The 20,162-nt window shown below is 35.8% G+C and overlaps 1 protein-coding gene across 1 annotated transcript; it reads left to right on the plus strand.

Annotated features, from left to right (window-relative positions):
* The first annotated feature begins 10,290 nt into the window (after positions 1–10,290).
* Positions 10,291–15,905, plus strand: LOC141427018 (uncharacterized). Its single transcript, XM_074086238.1, has 6 exons — positions 10,291–10,336; positions 11,221–11,284; positions 12,298–12,401; positions 12,941–13,018; positions 14,864–14,958; positions 15,584–15,905. The coding sequence occupies exons 1-6, from the start codon at positions 10,313–10,315 to the stop codon at positions 15,756–15,758; spliced, it is 540 nt and encodes a 179-aa protein (XP_073942339.1). The 5' UTR covers positions 10,291–10,312; the 3' UTR covers positions 15,759–15,905.
* Positions 15,906–20,162: the final 4,257 nt, after the last annotated feature.

A 20,162-nucleotide genomic window follows, 5' to 3' on the forward strand; every position in this document is an offset into this window, starting at 1 on the left:
CAGTCTCAAATAGTAGATTGTAGGACTGTAGGTACAACAAGAGCATAAAACGAGCTATTATATAATATAAAGTTTACACTCTGCTTTTCACTTCAATTGCGAGAAAATGAAATAGCAACACTAGTGGAAACAATTTTTCACTTACTATGTAAACCTTTGATTTTTCATGCATTTTTATATAATTAAAGGTTTTAACCCCAAAAGTGATGAAAAAATATGTAGAAACTTTTTTATTTGTGGCTGTTGATACCTGATTACCTTAGTCTTAGACGAAGGTTTTACTTTATGTACCTACCGTAAAACGAGGCTACTTTGCACCGATTTTTGCTCCAAATTTCTTAATCTTTGTTTTATTTTAAAAATTGTTATGCTGTGATATGTTCATTTATGTAAAGTAGTTCAATTTATTGGGAAGTGTAGCGTAGAGAGAAGTTTAGTGTAGTAGAGCATATTTACTCAGTGGGGGGCAAAGTAGCCTCGTTTTACGGTACTACAGCGTAAAAAGTCATTTTATGTCGCCTAGATCCAGCATGAACACGAACTTTACGAGCATGAGAAGTGAAAAAGAAATTTTGCAACCGCCACATCCTAATGCCGGTCACTGTCCCAGTTGTTGTCATCTTTAATTTTATCCTCCTAAGTCCTGACTTTTGTTACCATACATAGTTTTATACAGACCGAACCAAAAGTTCTCGGATTTGTGATTTTGGAAACTATTTCAATTATATTAAAGTTCACATTTCATATAATGTCTTAAACTTTCGTGATTTTTATTCATAGTCAAAATACGCTAAGACACACGAGTAATATTTACCTCGACGTTTCGGCAACATTACAGTGGCCGTGGCTGTGGCCGTGGCTCGGGTGTGTTAGCGTGATAATTCCTGTGCGTATTTTAACTATGAGTGAAAATCATGAAAGTGAACTATAATATAATTTATATAATACTTATATAATATAATTTCATTGAAAAAAACTGTACTTGACATAGTACATTCGGCAGTTATTCTTACAATTGATTTGTACCAAATTTGTGAAGTAACAGTAGGACTTACGCGGTTATGACATTAGCAATAGAGATGACAGTGCGTTCGGTGTCATCTACTGGGCATTAGCTTGTCGAACACTAGGGCAAGCGCAGCGAAGAACGTCCACCAACGAGATGGACGGATGACCTTGTTAAAGCCGCTGGTTCACGATGGATGCAAGCTGCTTTTAACCATAGCAACTTGAGGCCCGTGTGGGAGGCTTACTACAGTGGACGTCCTACGGCTGATATGATGATGATACGAGGATTGAAAATACAAACTGAAATATAGATGCACAGAAAAACCTGAAAAATAAGACCATCACTGGGAATCGAACCCAGGTCCTCGGTATTCTGTACCGCGTGCTATACCCCTACACCACTGATGGTCAACGGTACAGACACGAATTTCCCCTATGCACCTCATATCTCGGCTTGTTTGTTTCTTATTTTAGCCACTTAAGCAGTGACGCTAGCGACATCTATACCGTAGCTCTCATCGAGAAACTTTTTTCGGCACTCCATTGGAACTAACCGCTCACCTGGACAAGAGATGTCGTTACTAAGCAATCAAATTAAGATTGTTTTTTTTTAATTTTTTTGTATTTTTTATTTCAATTCCAAATTTTTACTTTTATGATCATCCCGTAAAACATAAATTGAAAATACAAACTGAAATATAGATGCACAAAAAATACAAAAAGATTCCAAAAAACCAATCTTGATGATACTCGTAATTATGAATCAATGGAGTCAAGCTTAATTAAAATACCACAAACAGGACTTAAGCAGCGTTTCCACCATAGATGTGAGAGGATGTGTTGCGAGGAATATGTTTATCATTATCCAATCGAAACGCATTATTTACCTCGCCTCGCTCCGCTTAGCTGTTTCCCCCAGAGCTGTGCTGTGCGAGGATGTGTAAATCATCATCATCATCATCATGTCAGCAGAAAGACGTCCACTGCTGGACATAGGCCTCCCCCAAGGCTCTCCACTCAGACCGGTCTTGTGCTTTCCGCATCCACCGCGATCCCGCGATATTAACCAAGTCGTCGCTCCATCTTGTTGGAGGCCTACCGACAGCTCGTCTCCCGGTCCGCGGACGCCATTCGAGAACCTTCTGATCCCATCGGCCATCAGTCCTGCGAGTAATGTGCCCCGCCTGCTGCACTGATGTGTAAATTAAGCGTTTCTATTGGCTAGTGAAAAAAACATCCCTCTCACGCAACACATCCTCGCACATTACTGGTGGAAACGCTGCTTTTCTTATCACGCTAAATATTTATCTACATTTTCTGATATGTAAACTTGTTTGAAATCACCGAAGTGATTAATGTCATCCCAGCCTATTTACGTCCCACTGCATACCATTGAATTACTTCACAGGTGTGTGCAGGTTTAATAGCGTTTTTTTCCTTCACCGTAAAGCTTAAAATCGGGTCAGATATTTGTATGAAAAATACTAATTTTTGTTTCGGGTCTTGGGTGTTTAATATCGTATGTATCTATTTATATTTTTATATTTTTCCGTTGCTTAGTACCCATAACACAAGCTTTGCTAAGCTTACTTTGGGACTAGGTCAATTGGTGTGAATCGTCCCATGATATTTATTTATTTATTTATGTGAACAAAGACTTGAGACTTGAGGAATTAAAGGCGAACAAAAATCAGTAAGTAAGAAACTATTTCAAGTCACCCCGAGGTTCATTGGTACTCTAGATTACCGTATTTATTTTATCGCTAACACGTGATACAATATTTTTCTATTAAAATTGTTGGTATTGATATCATAATTAACTCTAACTAATAATTTGATAGCTCGTATCGAGTAACGTTCCTGGTACGGGGTCGGGGTTATCTACGCTGTGTTTATTATTATTCTGACGTTTTGCTTTCAACCTACATTCACAGTACCTAACTGTCAGGTTTAGTTTTACTTTCAAACACAAAAAGGTACATCTCGTTGTGATCTCCTACGCTGCGCTTGCCGATCCGCGGTCTCCAATCGAGAACTTTTCGACCCCAACGGCGATCTGTCCTCCGTGCTATATGGCCTGCCTCATACTACCTCAACGAGCTAATTCGCTCGGCTATGTCGGTGATCTTCATCAGTTTACCCGAGATCATTGTATCGCTAGAAGATCTCCTCGAATTGCAACCACAAAGCGGAAGACGAAACGTTGGCAGGTCTCCCATTAGGTGGACTGACAATATCAAGAGAATTGCGGGCAGCCGGTGGATGCAAGTGGCATCGGGAACCAGATAGACTTTGCTTAGTCATACATAATTAAGAACTGGAATAAGTTAAAAAATATAAGCTGTTTTGCTTATCATCATACTGGACATCAGATAGAGATACGTCTATTCGCTTATTCCTATTTCTAAAGTTAGCCAAATCTGTGTAAGTAAGCTACCTAAACATTTTTTTAATTGCATTAATTTTAAAACTCCTTTAAATAAATAAATATCAAAGGCTTTAAAATGTCGCAAAAGTGATAATTTGACCAGGCGCTCTGTTTGGCAGACATAATAAATGGACATACAAATACTACCGAACTAATTAAATCACACTTGAATATTTGATATATATGTAAATTTTATTTTGATACCTCCACGTGTTTCTGAGGAAAAGGGTGTTGACACACGAACGGACAACAAAGTGATCTTATATGGGTTCCATTTTCGCCGACTGAGGTGTGGAATACTAAAAATATAGTACAGTCGGTGCCCTAACATAGTTAAGTACCCACTTTTCTATACAACTAGTATGAAAAGTGGATACATAAGTTAGGGAGCCGACTGTACATTGTTGTAGAGGTTGGAACGTAAGCAATAGATAGATGAACGAGTTAGTAGATAATACCAGCCAGCCATCCAGCCAGAGATGGCTCTCATTGGATAATATGTCAATGGAACATATACGTATTCAGCTCATACGGCATATAATAATATATTGTACAAAATGAGTTTGTCTTAATCTTAGTCATAGTACAAAAATTATAAGGCTAGAAAAATATTATTAATTTATTTTTATTAGTTTCTTATATAAATAAGAAATCGAAAAAAACAATCGGTAGGTAAATGATTAAAAGGTGTATTAAAAGGTGGTATTAAATAATGTCCACAGTCTATTTCTATATTACAGCTTCACTCCTTGGTTCAATTTGATAACTTAGTAATTTTACAAATAAATTGACTAATTTAGTACCTATTTTATGTACTGTTTGTCTTTAAACATAAAATTGAACATTTTTAAATTTTGTTAAATTAATTATTGCTTAACAATAAAGTCGATTTTTTTACAATGATCACTTTGACCCTACCGACCGACCAACCGATCAACCGATGTTTAAACAAATTTGACGTCGTTCTTGATGAATTATGCTTTTTTTTTGTATTAATTTTAGTTATTTTTATATTCGATACATTTTTTTCTCATAATACCTACTTAAATTGAAAAGCAGTGTTTAACTCGGGAATAACACCAATATCACACCCGAAATATTGGCACCCACACTATATGCTCGGGTGCCAAGGTATCTCGTGTGATATTGGTTCTTTTCCTCCCTCGTTGAACAATCTACTATTTCATGCATTGAAATGAAACTGTACTACGCATCTGAGCAAGCAAACAAGCTTGAGAAACAAATAGATACGATATGTTCTCTGTTACGCTTCTGCTTCATATTGACGTAAAATTTTTACCACGAAAATGATGGTGGCACGTTATGTCCAAAATGAGCGTTCCGATAAAACTACCGAGACTAGATGCGTGCTCAATACTGTACCTACGACATTACTTTTTGTTAAAAAAAATCTTTATTTCTCCCTTTTTATTGATTCGTAGCCAAAGTACATCTCACAACGATTCCATAATGCCCAAACACGGCTTAGTTACATTGTTTTATAACAGAGTTCCGTTGCCTACTTTCCGGCTTCAGCATCAAATCAGTTCGAAAGAATCATTAACTTAAAGCTCCTTCTTGGTCGCTTATCAAGGTATATTAATAATGATCGTTTATAGACGGTCGAGCATTACTTAGATTTGGCGAGTTCTATTGGTCATCTACGGCCTTCTTCATCAGGTCCAGTTTACCAAATGATACTTTCTGAATGTAAATGCTCATATGCTAAAAGTGCCAAAATCGCCATAGTCGTGCCTATAAAATTTGAGGTTTGCCCTCGATTTCCCTAGGATCCCATCATCAGATCTTGACTTGGTGAGAAGAGTACCCTTTCAAATAAAAAAAAAAATGATAATCGGTTCACAATTGACTGAGTAATCGGCGAACATACATAAAAAAAATACAAACATTGGAACATAGAACCTCCTCCTTTTTTGAAGTCGGTTAAAAATGTTACCAATGTGTTTTCAGTCATTACATTAATTTTATTGGTTTCAGTTCATGCCGATTTTGTTCCAAAACATTACTTAAATTCGTAGAATACCTAGTATTACTGTATGTTTATATTTTACTGTCGCTTTTATATTATGTAGGTAGGTTACCTATAAAACACCATTGACGGAAAAATAGGCTAAGGACGGGGCGTTTCAAATAACAGGAACAACAATATATAGGTATTTTGACATTGAATCTAATTTGATTCATGTTAAAACTTTATTTTATGTTGTTTTCCAACAAGGTGCATTATGAATGAACTAAAAGAATTTCTTTGCTCACTCGCAACCGATAGCTCAGTTTATGCAAGATATGCGTGTTCATGCAGTTCCTCCACCTCCACACTGTAAGAACACACACAAATCACACAAACCCATCGATCACCACCACCACACTACACTGACGCGTTTCGAACTCAAACAGAGCTCATCTTCAAAACAACACAACCTTACACCATGCTACCAGATGTTACAGATGTACCAGATGCTAGGTGCATTATGGTCCAATACCCGAACTTAAATCGATCTTCACCGGTCTAATAATGGAATAAAAGTAGCCTGTCCAGATTTTTTTTAGCAAAAACATTTCTAATATATTTTCTTATATACTAAATTTATTATAAATACATTTCATCCTATTATCAGACCGGTGAAGATCGATGTAGGCTCTAATCTACTATTAGCGATGAGAGTCTTGACAGGCAAAATATCGCTAGATGATATCCATTTGCATCGAGAGGTTCGTTTGATGTTGTCTTGTTATTGGCTCATATAATTATTCGACAAATCACAGTTGTGACCCAAATGTCATAATATATCAAATGGACCCACAGATATAGATTACACTAGATAACGCAAACACCTCAATCTGTATAAAAACCAACCGTGTCACTTTTTTATATCTACTATGACGTCTCAAGAGCGAATTAGCGATGTGAATTCCCCGATGTCCGCGCAAAATCGATTCAATATTCTCCAAATTTTAGGACTTTTTAGAACATTAAGCTGGTTTTAATTAAGACTGCATATACATAACTAACTAACTAATTTGGCTCAGGGACCCAAAGAGGGTCTTGGCCTCCGAAACGAGAGCACGCCATCTGTCCAGATCGTGCGCAGCCTCTTGCCAGTCGTCGAAGTATTAATATTATAGGTAATTGACGTTTTGATTAATTGGTTCAATCAACTTTTTCTTGTTTGTTATTCTGTCTCGTTGTCCAAGAGACAACAATGACAGTTTCTTAAAAAAACTGCTTTGATAAATCCGACTAATATGCTTAGGAGATAGTCTATGACTTTGTAACTATGACAAAAATTTATACTCGATGAATTTTAACCACAGAAAACATATCGAAACTCGTAGTTTTAAAGAGTTATCCAAGGGACGTAACCATGGCAACGTCGTACAAGTTGATCGACCCAATTAATCTTAATAGTAATAATAACATTTTATAATTTTATGACATGATATGGATTCTTGTGACAAAAGAAATCCGTAGGCTACGTGACAATATTTAGCAGGACAAAAGAGACACAAACAAAATCCAGTCTATTCTGGACACATAATAAATTATAATATTAAATTAGTACATAATTATTTATTATTCTCGCAAATGAGTTATCAATTTTATTATTCATAGACACGAATTAACTTGCTAATATTCCATAATTTTGCTGTAAGATCCTAATTTTAAACCAGTGGTTAACCACATACATCGCATTCTGTTGCCAGGTCTTCGTATAATAAATACGAAGCAAACAAGCTGACAAACTTTTTAATGAAATAAAAAGTAAATACCTAGTCATAATTCTAATAAATATAATGTTTTTTTTCCTTGAACGTAAAAAAGTATCTAGTAAGTGACGGAAAACGACAGAATTGAAAATCCCAATTTACTACTAACTGACTGAGTGGAACGTCGACTCAATTATAAAGGTTCATCCACTAGAGCTTTGTGCTATAAGCGGTGTGCCAGGAAAAAATCTGCCAATATGGCCGCCTTTCATTGCTAGCGTGGAGTGAACTCTGTACGGACGGAGTACGTTTAATTCGCAATGGCAACTGCATATAATTATTATGCTTCTACTGAATAAGAATAAGGGGTCGATATTGACTCTCATAAAACTCTTATTCCTATTTTTTATTTTACTACCGATTTGTGTTCATAATAATCACTCTTCATATTTTTTTCCTCATACTTTTTTTGTTCATAAATTTTTATTACTAACATCGGAACTCAACAAACAGTGTTCATTTTTTGTACTCATAATGTCATTACTAAGAACACATCTCAACTCATAATGTTGTTTTTCAGAAAAATTTCCTTAATAACAGACAAATATCATAATTTTCTTATTAATAATGGGATTAATAAGAAAACATTTGAACTCATGATATTGTTTTTCATAACGGTAACTACGAGTACCTATTCAAAATAAGATTTACTTATATCGTTAATTATTTATATTATATTAGTATTAGTTGAAAAATATGTTCGGTCCTGGCGCGTCGCCGGCCGCTGCCGCGGCATGCTCGCTTCGCTCGCTCGGCTCGCGCGCTGTAGGGTCACAGTTCTACCTAACACTCCTTCTCGCTTCGCTCGTCGTCGTACCTAAGTCGAAGTCATTCCTTAAATATATCATTTCGCATCATCAAAAATTTTCCAAGTCCCTGCGCGTTGATAATGCGGGTAAATAACACTCATGATTAAGTATTAACAACGTTATGAATATTGGCGTTATGAATAAAAATGATTAGGAGTTTCGATCGTTAGTATAAGAAAAATATATGGAAACCAATATTAGTATAAACGAGGTGTAAGTATGATTAGATTAGTGATATTATGAATTCTGATGATATGAGTTTCGATTTCGATCGTTATTATTAAAAAACAATATGAAGAGTGATCGTTATGATCTAAAATGGTATGAGAAACATTTTCGGACTTCCGATAATAGGACTTAAAAAGTTACCTAAGTATATGAAAAAATGCGCACCCAAGAATAAGACATAAGCTTGTTTTTCCAGTGTTCAGTAAGCCGGTGCCTGCGCAGTACTAGGAAAAATTGCGGATGGCAAAACCTTGTGCGAAGTCCGATCAAATTGCTACCACCAGCGCTGACTCCAGCCCTTGATCAAAGTAGAGCGAGATTGTTAACACCGGTTCGTGCCCCTCAAAAGGCGCCACCATATGATAATGGTCCATATTTAAAAAAATACAAAAAAATTAAAAATATATCTGAATTTGCCAACACTACCACAGAATAGATATGATTGCTTTGCCTTTTTCACCAGAAAAAGGAGCTGTTAACGTCAGATTTACGTGATCTTTTTTTTTTAATGGAGACTAGACAAAAGTAATGGATCTAGTGTGGTAGTTTTGGAGTTATGCCCTTTTAGAATAAGCCAATTATAAAAAAATGTATTAAATTAATTAATAATCGTAGCGAAATTTTAAAAATATCAGCGTCTTCCTCTTTCCAAACAGAATACAGAGAACGAATCAAATTATATTCTTAGAAATATGAAATCTTGTCAATTTTATTTTCGCTAGAAACTGGAAAAAAGCACCCCTTACCATATGGCGCCTAAACGAAGGCTACACTACTCTACTCTTGCACTACTTGCTAAGTCGAATAGAAATTCGATCGCTAGCAGCTGTGCTTACTGTGCTGTTCTGCTTGTAGAGTAAGATAGCTGGTGAAATTGCTGGCACATGAGGAAGGCTGGCAACGTATCGGCAAACTATCATAAGCTAAAACAATTTTTTTAGCTAGTCGATACAACTGAATATAACCATAATTATCTACAAATTTACTCGTATTTTGTATTAAGCACCAATTTAAAAAATTAGCTCCCAACTAGCACCAGCATGGGTTTCCTATGGGTAATTTTTCTCGCAAACCGCTTAGCTGCATCATACAGCTGTAATGAATGTGCAGCCTTATCAACTGTTGAAAAGGTTACACGCCGTATTTCAAGGAAACATAAAGAGATACCGTAGAGCGAAGTTTCCCGGCGTTATTTCTCCTTTTACCTCTCCTTTTCCTTGTGAGTTGTCAATACATTGGAAGGAATATATTATTTATGAAGGGGATTAGTGTAAGAAAATGATTTGTTCCTAACGGAAATCCTAAACGTACGAATATTGGAAAGTAAGGTATCCAGAGTTCGATTGAGACCTCTCAGATTACAAATTTAGCAGCTTGAAATCAAACAGACGGCAATATTAGAGGCAACCTAGTTTTACCAGGTACTTCAAGTCTTTTCTTTCAAATGGCACTTTTAATATTTTTAATAAATTAGTTAACATTAGTTTACTTCACAATTGAACGGCGTTGTAAAGTCAAGGGCAAAGATATCGACACGGCCAAAGTTGCAAAAATATTTGTATACATGGCGTTAAAGTTAAGTGCATAAAGTCGTGTATACATATTTTTGTATCTTTGCCCTTGACTGTACTAACGAATTCATTTGTTATCTTAGTTCCAATTTCGATCAAATCTAGGGATTGTTGCAGAAGTTTACAGTGGAATTCATAGTAATTTAACTTAATTAAACTAAATCTCTACCAGAATCGATCGCTAAAGACGACCAGTGTTACTCCAGTAGGTAGGTAGGTATAGGTAGGTAACTAATTGAAGCAAATTCGCGCTCAATCGCATACCATTTTTAAGTAGGCAGTCATTACGTCATTCCGTAAATTCCCGGCCGACACACCCATACCAGGGGAAAGGGTGGGCGTGCTAGATCAAGTGCAAAGCTTAAACTTACCTACTGGGTTTATACTGTGCTAGGGAATAGGAGTTTGGCAGTATAAAAGAGCATTATAAAAGTCATACCCAAACACTCGTCAAGTTTCCTCGTTGGGTTGTCGTCGTGATGAACGCTCTGGTCATTTGCTTGGTAAATACTTTATTCTTTCGATTACTTATCCTTGAATAAGAATTTTGATCGCAGTTTATATCCTGTAGGATAATAGGTGCAATGCCAAATATTGCTTCATAATCATCATTATTATCAATTGAAAAAAAACCATGAAAAGAATAAGCTTAAGTATCGTTGAATTTTTTTTGGCGTTTGTTTTTGCATTTTCCAAAAGTTGCGAAATTAAAATTTTATACTTGAAAAATTAGTATATGGCTCATTCATTAGTTATTTCAAATATTTCAACAGTCTACCGTAGTAATAATTACGAATAGAAACTTGATTTGAGTGCTCGTGAAAGTTTTCGGAAATTTTGTAGAAAATTCCTATATTTTTGAGCATTTTCTGCAACTTTTATAGTACATTGCAGTCTGAGCCTCTTGATTTTCATGACTTATATAACCCAACGTACGATCACGATTTTCATGCATTACTTACCTAATTGTAATCCTTTTTCTGAACCACAATCTTCTCAATAATCCTATATTTGAGAATTTGGTTGCTTATAAAAGAGTGCTGAGTTAGGAATAATATAAATATATGGCTTTATATGTATGTATGTAAATACTTTCTGGTACATAAAACACAAAATAATACAAAAAAGAAAACAACAAAACAAAAAGAGTAGGTACAAAGGCGGACTTAGCCCTAAAAGGGATGCTTTCAAGCTCAGTAATGTATGTCGTTGAGAATATAATTAACATATAAATAAATACACAAAATAAACAACAATTAGCATAACAAATATTTATACTAAATATACTCGTATAATATTATATTCTCTTGTTATGGCATTAAGATTTTATAGTTTTGTTTACATTTAAGTGATCAGATCACAGTGACCCATGTTTTTCTTATTCCAGTGGTCCGTGCTATTAACAGCACACGCACGCGAAGTAAATTCCGACGCAGATGATTCTACAAAGGGTAAGACTTCGTTTAATATAAAGCACGCCAAGGTAAATACGGTCATGGCATTATGGCATTGCGTTTGGGTATGAGCTACAACTTGCATGACAACGTTCCATATACACTTATCAATGAAAGAAGTTGATTAAAATATATACTTGATCAATCGAAACGAAAGACGATGGCCTACTGTGACATCAAGTGGCGAGTTGTCGTTCATTGTCGTTCTAAGGGAAGGCCTTTGTCCAGCAGTGGACGTCTTCGGGCTGATGATGATGATGATGATTCAGGTAGTCAAAGACGGAAAGGAGGGTCTTTGACAGTAATTTAGTAGTTATACAAATAATAATATTATTTTCAACTTCGAATGGTAATTTAACTGGTGTGATTTTGATAAGCCACACGTACAAATTATTTTTATGTTTGACACTAATTGATAATTATAGGTATTCTGCTTTGAATTATAAGACACACTTTCCTTAACTGTGACCTTTCTCAAAAGTATACTTTCCTCGAATCAAAACTCTCTAAACGGGTGTGCCCTGAAAAGAAAATGTGTGCACTTTTTCTGAAACTGGTTCTTTCTAGAATCGCGCACATTGCATTGTACATAGTCTTTCTCGTAGTCTTTCTCAAAACAAGTCTTCGGGGAAATTTAAGAAAGATCGTGAAATTACCTACTTACTTATTGCAAAAAAATGTATACTATTTTATTTTGAGAAAAGCGCTTTATCAGGAAAATACACCATCTAACCGCCATCGGTTGTGGATGCTAGTGGCGAGTTGTCGTTCATTGTGGCGTTCTAAGGGGGAGGCCTTTGTTCAGCAGTGGCCGTCTTCCGGCTGGTGATGATGATGATGACACCATCTAATAACCCTCCTTCTTCGCAGTCGAGTAAAAAGTGTGAGAGGTGCATTATGAGGTGTAATTTTTAAAGATAATGGTCCTTCTAAAAAGCACAGTTTTTTGAAAAAGTGCACATTACGAGTATGTTTTACGATCCTATAACAATTATTTCCAATTCCTATAGGTTTTCCAATAACATTACCTGCTGACTGTTTGGGGCGCGAATTATGCCTTACGAAGCCGATTGATTACCCTTCAGATGCTGTGGACAGGGTGGCTCGTCAAATTGTAAGTAAAAATTATTTTATAATAGCGTTTACCCGCGGGTTCTCACGCGTAAATCATTATTAAATTCTCGTGGGAATTCCCTAAAATTACATCGTGGTTTTCATTGACGTTAAATTAAAACAACCATGCCAAATTTCATGACTCTAAACCTAGCGGTTGTTATTTCGAGATTTTATCCCTATCCCGTGGGAATATCGGGATAAAAAGTAGCCTATGCGTTATTCCAGATGTCCAGCTATCTACATATCAAAATTCATGACTCTAAGCGCAGCGGTTATTAGTTCGAGATTTTATCCCTATCCCGTGGGAATATCGGGATAAAAAGCATCCTATGGTTTAATGCAGGTTATAAACTAACTTTTTACAAAATTTCATCTAAATCCGTCTAGCCGTTTCAGCGTGAAGAAGTAACAAACATACTCACTCACTCACAAACTTTACTCACTCACTCACAAACTTTCTCAAATATTAAGTAGTATAGGATTAAATCAAATCAGAATGAAAAGCAATTTATTCACTAATCGAAGGTATTGTTACAGCAATCAAGACCAAAAAGGCATTATGAACAGGCAACCGAAAACTTCGACGAAAGAAACAGCTGCACCTCCTCGCTAAAGGTGCTTTAGTCATTTTCTTTTTTTTTTTTAAAGTTTAAACTTTCTTAAATTCTAAACCGAGGCTACAATTGAGTAATTTTCTGGATAAAAATATATAATCTGATTGGTCCGTAGTTACACTCGTATTTTTTTTTTGACAATCAAACATAAATGTCAAAGATGAAGCGCATCAAAGTTCTGGACTCGAACCCCTGACATCAATTACGACGTGCTAAAAAGCGTCGCACAGTATTATGACTTCTCGTGGAACTTTAATTTGGCATTTTTATCTATTGTAGTACCCTGAGTTTATCTCTCCGATTTCAACAAAATTTGGGAGGTAGACTTAGTCCATGGTTCCAAGCTGGAAAAACAGGGTCTCCAGGTGTGTCCCCAAAATATTGTATGGATGTGTCCGTTTTGTTATGAAAGTTATTTGAAAAAATCGCAACAAAACGGACAAATCCATACAATATTTTGGGGACACATCTGGAGACCCTATTTTTCCAGCTCGGAATCATGGACTGATTCCACGTCCCAAAGTTTGTTGAAATCAGAGAGATAAACTCAGGGTACAACGGTAGATAGAAATGCCCAATTACATCTTCATCATTTTGTTTGTTTAATTGGCAAAAGAAAATATTTTCTTTTGAAAATATTGGGCACATAACGTATGCCCAATATTTTCTGATCATGTAGCTGACTGACTTATTAGTTTTAAGGACACTAGGCCAGGGGTCGGCAGCCTGCGGCTCTTTATTTCCAAACTTTATTTATGGAAGTGCTATTTCTTGTTGGCAAGAGAAAAATTGTGGCTCTATAACAACTTAGAAATTTTGTAAATTTAAATTTTTGACTCTTACAACTTAGGTAGCCGATCCCTGCACTAGCCTATTTTATTTTAACATCTCTTTTATTAGCTTCGTTTGTTAGTAACTAGCAATTAATCTATATCTATGCAAACCTTGAGTCTATTTTTCCCCGTTAACGCTGGAATGCACCATTACTCTTGATCCTAAAATATACCGTGTTTGTGTTAATTTGGTGGGGTTTGTTTACTTCAGTTCTGGCTTGTGAACATCAGCTTCAATGTTTTGTTTTTTGTTGGAATTAAGAGGATTCAAAATATATCAAACTTGCCTACCTATTTGTTTTCCTTAAGTGACGTAAAGTAGGTGACTATGAATCTAGTTTCGTTGATCCATGGTTGTTGTTTTGATAGAAAATTAATTAATTAACGCACCCAATTAATTTGCTTACCTTCATCCTCTACAGTGCGGAGTGCTAAGGAACTCGCATTCATCGTCTGTTTTCCCTGATAAATATAATTTAGACCTATTCTAGACCTTAGTGAATAGGCTGTTACTAACCCATTGAGCTAGATCTTCGGCATGTTACAATTAGGTACAATAAACAATCTAGCGACTAAAAATATAATTTTATATAATATTATTACTAAGGGCCTACTCGTATTTCACCAATTGTCGACTAACCTTAAGTGTCAGATAAAAGTACCTAATGCCGTCTTTGTTTATTCGGACAAAACAAAAAGAGACGGCATCACTGATATCCGTGATGAAACAGGCCCTAAGCGTTACGAGCATAATTGACTCTTCATTGAACACCACAAATAGTAACGATACAGAGAACAGGTACATGGGGAATTTATACGAGATAAATAATAGGCGGCCGAATCGTTTGAAAGCAGTATCTTCGTGATAAACTTTTACAACGAAAGAAAGTAAGGACTAAGAACTAGGTTTCACAGTTTTTTAGGGTAAACTGCAATGTACAACTTTTAAAATGTCACCTGTATCTGCTGAAAGTTATTATTAAAATCTACTCCGTTTTTTTGTATATTTTCAGCTTATCCAGCCATTCGTAGCCATTTACAATGAAACAAGACATCTTGTTATCCAATCGGACTTTTACAAGCAAACTATCCCGTCTGTAACATGCAGGTAATAAACTTAAACTCATTTATGTATATGTAAGTATATAAACTCTTTATTGTAAAAAAAGAAACAAATGCAATCGTACAAGCGTTTTACAAAGCTTGATCTTATTGAATTTTTAAAAATGTTTCTCCATCCTACTTATACAATATTTAATTTTCTATCGTCCTCTTGGGCATGGCGTGATAAAGTGTATTAATCGAATCATACGATATCAACTGTTGAATTCTGATGAAATGTGTATTTATTTACATTTTAATATTTTTTTTCTTTAAAAATATCCAGTTGCTCGGTAAATTTCATATTTATTTAAAAGGTTTTATTTAATTTCATTTGTCTAGGTGTCTTTGGGAATGTGTATACAAATTACACGGATAGTGATTTTTATTTTAAATTTGGCGCACATCCAGTGGCCCAATGGAGCCATGCAAGTACAATCAACAAAAAGGAGACTCAGCAAAAAATCTTGGGTTATTTTATTTTGCTAAATTATAATTTTATTTCAAAAATTAAAACGTACAAACCTTGGCTTCTTTTTCACTCCATTATAGGATTGGGAGTTTCATTTTCGTAAGGATAAGGAATATTGTCATTCAAGTTTCATATTTCCACGTAGTTTTTCTATTTTTAGAAACGAGGGAGCCGGGTGTTTGCGGGACTACAAATTTTCAGGAAACAGACCATCATGCAAAACGAAATTTAGTTCTGTTAATTTATGTGTGTTAGACAGCAAGAAATCTTCATTTACTAATATTAATGTTACTTTTCCCGTTGACTGCGAATGCGGAGTGAACGATAAGGATTAGAACTATAATATTTCAATAAATGATATTGTAACGGATAACTCACGCCTTAAACCGAGTTTAGCTCGACATGTTCCGGGCTATTTCGTAGCGTGTAGCCCTTCTTCTCAGGAGCACGCGACTCGGCGGCTGCCGCAACACGCACACTACTCGTTACCATACGTTATCCGTTACAATATCATTTAATATGAGTGAGTCTCACGGTAGTTTCATGTTCAAAATATTTCAATATTTATGTAAAACTTAAACAAACTTTTATACAAAAGACCAGAGAGAGAGAGATAGGTCAGGTTTTAGAGAGCGAGAGAAAGGGATAGCAGCTACCTACCTATACAGATGTGAGGCAACGCAATGGCAGACTGATTAGTGAAGTGCCGGATATTAATTCGTGGGGTAAATGCACCGTATCCATATCCATATACACTCCTTTTAAACAAATGTGTAATCGATAATATATTTCGAGATTTAGTCACGACTACTATTATTATTGTTAAAATTATCTCGACGTTTCGAACACATTGCAACAATATTGCAACGTTGCATTTACATTGAGTCAACTCGCAACCACTTCCGCTGCGATGCAGTCAAAACGTCGAAGTAATTTTATACTCGTGATATAGTCCCGAAATATTAGTTATGAGTGAGAATTGCGAAAGTTTACAACATTTAATTTCTACCTACTGATTTTTTTATACTAAAATAATTTAATAAAATTTATTCTGAATACTTTTTCAAATTATGATAATTAAAGTTTATTTAAATTTGATAAAATCACATATTTAGACATCATTAACGGTCTGTTCAGGGTCATACAGTTGAACAAACTGAATCGTGGTGCCAGGATGGAACCTTTTTGCTACTAATGTCATGTTGACATCCCATACTTTTGTCAAGGAAAGATCCCTGGTCTGATCCAAAGATTGATTCGACCTGATTCGTTCGACAGTACAGTCGAGGACAAAGATAAGAATCTTACAATTTCGTACCTTGTCGTTCTTATTTCGTATTTGAATTTTTCTATAAAATTGGCATAAGGCATAGATACAATGACAAGGTTCCTACTAAAGTACAAAGATATCTTTGACCTCGACACGTACATACTGGCTAGGTCTTAAGTAATACAGCTGACCAGCATTTTGTGTAAATAAAGACCTAAATATATTCTGTCTTTCTTCATTTTAACACGCTTTGAAAATCGAATATTCAAATGATGCATCTACAAAAGAGAATTTCTTTTTTAACAATAAAATGGAACTGGCTTCAAAAACCTAGAAAATAACTTTCTACTCGTTTGAAGTCGATGCCTCAGCACGAGCCAGCAGGAGTGGAACTATTAGTCGTCTACCTCACCTACAACATAGTACTATATATTAGTCTTCAATCACTCCTGCTGGCGCGTGCTGAGGCACCAACTTTAAACTAGTAGAAAAATATTTTCTAGATCTATCGAAATATCCATATCGAAAATACAAACTGATAAAAAAAAGGGAAAAAAAATCGTGTCTAGATTCCTGTCCAGCAGTGATGTAGGGGTTATAGCACGCAGCACGGATTGCTGAGGACCTGGGTTCGATTCCCAGCGCTGGTCTCTTTTTCTGGTTTTTCTGAGCATCCATGTCTCAGTTTGTATTTTCGATATGGTTTCACGGGATACTCGTAAAGGTAACAAATTTGGAGTTGAAAATAAAAAATACAAAAAGACTCCAAAAAACCAATCATAGATTTACGAAGTCAGTTTTTTTTTCTTGTTTTTTAGTGATTTGTAGCCAAAGTGCATCTCACAACGATTCCATTAAGCTCAAACACGACATTAATATATTATTTTATAACAGAGTACACGGTCCTACGGTCTTCTTTCTCAGGTCCAGTTCACCAAATGATACATTCTGAATGTAAATACTTGCACATGGTATTAAAAATGCCCAAAATCTCTATAGGTGTGTTTTAAAATTCGAGGGTTCTCTAAGATCCCATCATCAGATCCTAACTTGGTGTCGATGGGACCTCGGAAGTATTCCTTTAGAATAAAAAAAGAATTTTGAAATTTGGCTCACAACTGGCAGAGTAATAGCGTCACAAACACACAAAAAAACATAGTAGGTAGGTACAGACGAATTGAGAACCTCCTCCTTTTTATGAAGTCTGTTGAAAATTCACGCATATGCTTCATTTTAAACTAGGTGGTTTTTATAATTATAATCAGATATTTAGGTACTTAGGTTAACAATTTTCTGGTAAGTAACTAATCGACTGAATACTTATAGTCAAACTTCTGGCCTAGGGCTGGGGCAGTCAGTTTTTTTTAGGTCAGATCGCCCGCGCTTGTTTTGTCATACACACTATACAAAGGCACCTACATGAAACACAAGGTATATGTTGTGTGTAGGGTAAACACCCGCAAGGGATCCTGCTTCATAGGTAAACGGGGCATAATATATTGTAGAACATACAATTTCAGGGGGGGGGGAAGCAGCTGCCCTCCCCTGCCCCCTCCGTGTACGCCCATGCTTATAGTGTTATGTTATGTGGCAGAGATCCAACACCTATAAGTAAACTAACTATATAACAACAACAATGGATTGTAAACAATTTGTTTTGCTCACCCGTGACCTGGCGATAGCTACTTATCTTTGTCTATGCAATATGTTACATATGTACAAGAGTTACAATACAATACAATACAATGAACCCGCGTAAAGTAACACCTAATCCAATACAATAAAAAACAGTACCACTACCGTGACTACAGTGACCGTACTCGATAGCGACGGCGTAAACTATTTGTAGAGGCGCTGTACAATTCTCCATATAAATAATTTACCCCGTCGCTATCGAGTACAGTCACTGTAAACTCATGGTAGTGTACAGTAGTCTATGAGGGAAAATTAGTCCCGTTAAAGTCTGAACTAAAATGACGTTGATGGAATAACCACAATAAAAGTCTATACACAATGCGTAGTGGCTTCTCCCAAACCGCAATGCCTGTAGTAGTCATTCCAATGAAAGACAAAGTCGGTATTACGAGTATTAAATCATATAATATAGCTGAACCATGTCCAATTTGTATGATAGTTAAATTTTCAGTGTCATTCATTTCAGTAACTTCTCCAAGTGTCTTTTTGCAGACATTCTTACCAAATTTAAAAATTAAATAATTTATTGTATCAGGCGGTACTTTGCGGAGGTCCATATCAAATGTGATGTGTGTGTATTTAGTTCATTGATAAGTTAATGTGTCTACTCCAATAATTATTCGTTATAGACTTTTATTTTCTTTAAAAACCGGTCTTTAAAAACTAAAAGAATTTCTTTGCTTACCCGCTACCTTATATGATAGTTAAGCTTTTGCAAAATATGCGTTTTCATGCAGTTCCTCCACCTCCACATTGTAAGAACACACACAAATTCACCTATCACCACCAACAAAATACACTGACCCGTTTCGAACTCAAACAGAGTTCATCTTCAGAGCAACACAACCGCACACCATGCTACCAGGATGTTAGATCACTTCTGACAACTGACTGATCTGGTGTCTAACATCTGGTAGCATGGTGTACGGTTGTGTTGCTCTGAAGATGAGCTCTGGTTAAGTTCGATAAATAATTAATAATTTATAACCCCTTATTCATAAACTTAACAAGCCTATGTTAACTAACAAATGCTTTGTCCCTTTCTAACAAATACAAATGTCGAAGTGACAGATAAGGACAAACGAATTTTAGCGGCATTTTAACTAAAATAATTGTCGTTTATGAATAAGGGGTTAGTGTCTATTTATGTCAGTAATCTTTTAAAATTATCCCACACTGCGTACAGTCAAACAAATTAAATCACGACCCCTGGGTCAACCCTGGTAGAACCTTTGTGCTACTAATGGCATGTTCATATCTCATACTTTTTTGAAGGAAATCGTAGTGAAATTGATTATTAACAGGTTCCACCCAGGCTCATGATTCAATTTGATCGACTGTACATGAGAGAGGCTCTGCTAACACTGGATATACATAAAAACTTTCTAATTTGTATGAAGCCCGCGTGCGTGAGTCCGAATTGCACTGCACATGGCCGATATTTTACACTCTAACCCCCTTATTCATAAACGACAATCAAACCTATTTTAGTTAAAATGCCGCTAAAATTCGTTTGTCCTTATCTGTCACTTCGACATTTGTATTTGTTAGAAAGGGACAAAGCATTTGTTAGTTAACATAGGCTTGTTAAGTTTTATGAATAAGGGGGTAAAACACTAACGCATACCAACTCAATGTTGTTGAGTCATTAAAAATTCAACTAGCTCCATCAATGAAACTTATAATAGTGGAATAGACAAAAAATATACACAAAATTCCTCACTAACATAAAATAATAAGTTGTTCAGCGCTGGGAACTAGGAAAAGTGTTTTC

The sequence above is a fragment of the Choristoneura fumiferana genome, chromosome 4, assembly GCF_025370935.1.
Source record: "Choristoneura fumiferana chromosome 4, NRCan_CFum_1, whole genome shotgun sequence".
In the NCBI taxonomy this organism is placed as follows: domain Eukaryota; kingdom Metazoa; phylum Arthropoda; class Insecta; order Lepidoptera; family Tortricidae; genus Choristoneura; species Choristoneura fumiferana.

Excerpts from the sequence above, each read along its gene's own strand:
- LOC141427018 (XM_074086238.1), top strand. The coding sequence starts at position 10,313 with ATGAACGCTCTGGTCATTTGCTTG. Across the intron at positions 10,337-11,220 it reads ACGCTCTGGTCATTTGCTTG|TGGTCCGTGCTATTAACAGC; the intron begins GTAAATACTTTA and ends TTCTTATTCCAG. Across the intron at positions 11,285-12,297 it reads CGCAGATGATTCTACAAAGG|GTTTTCCAATAACATTACCT; the intron begins GTAAGACTTCGT and ends CAATTCCTATAG.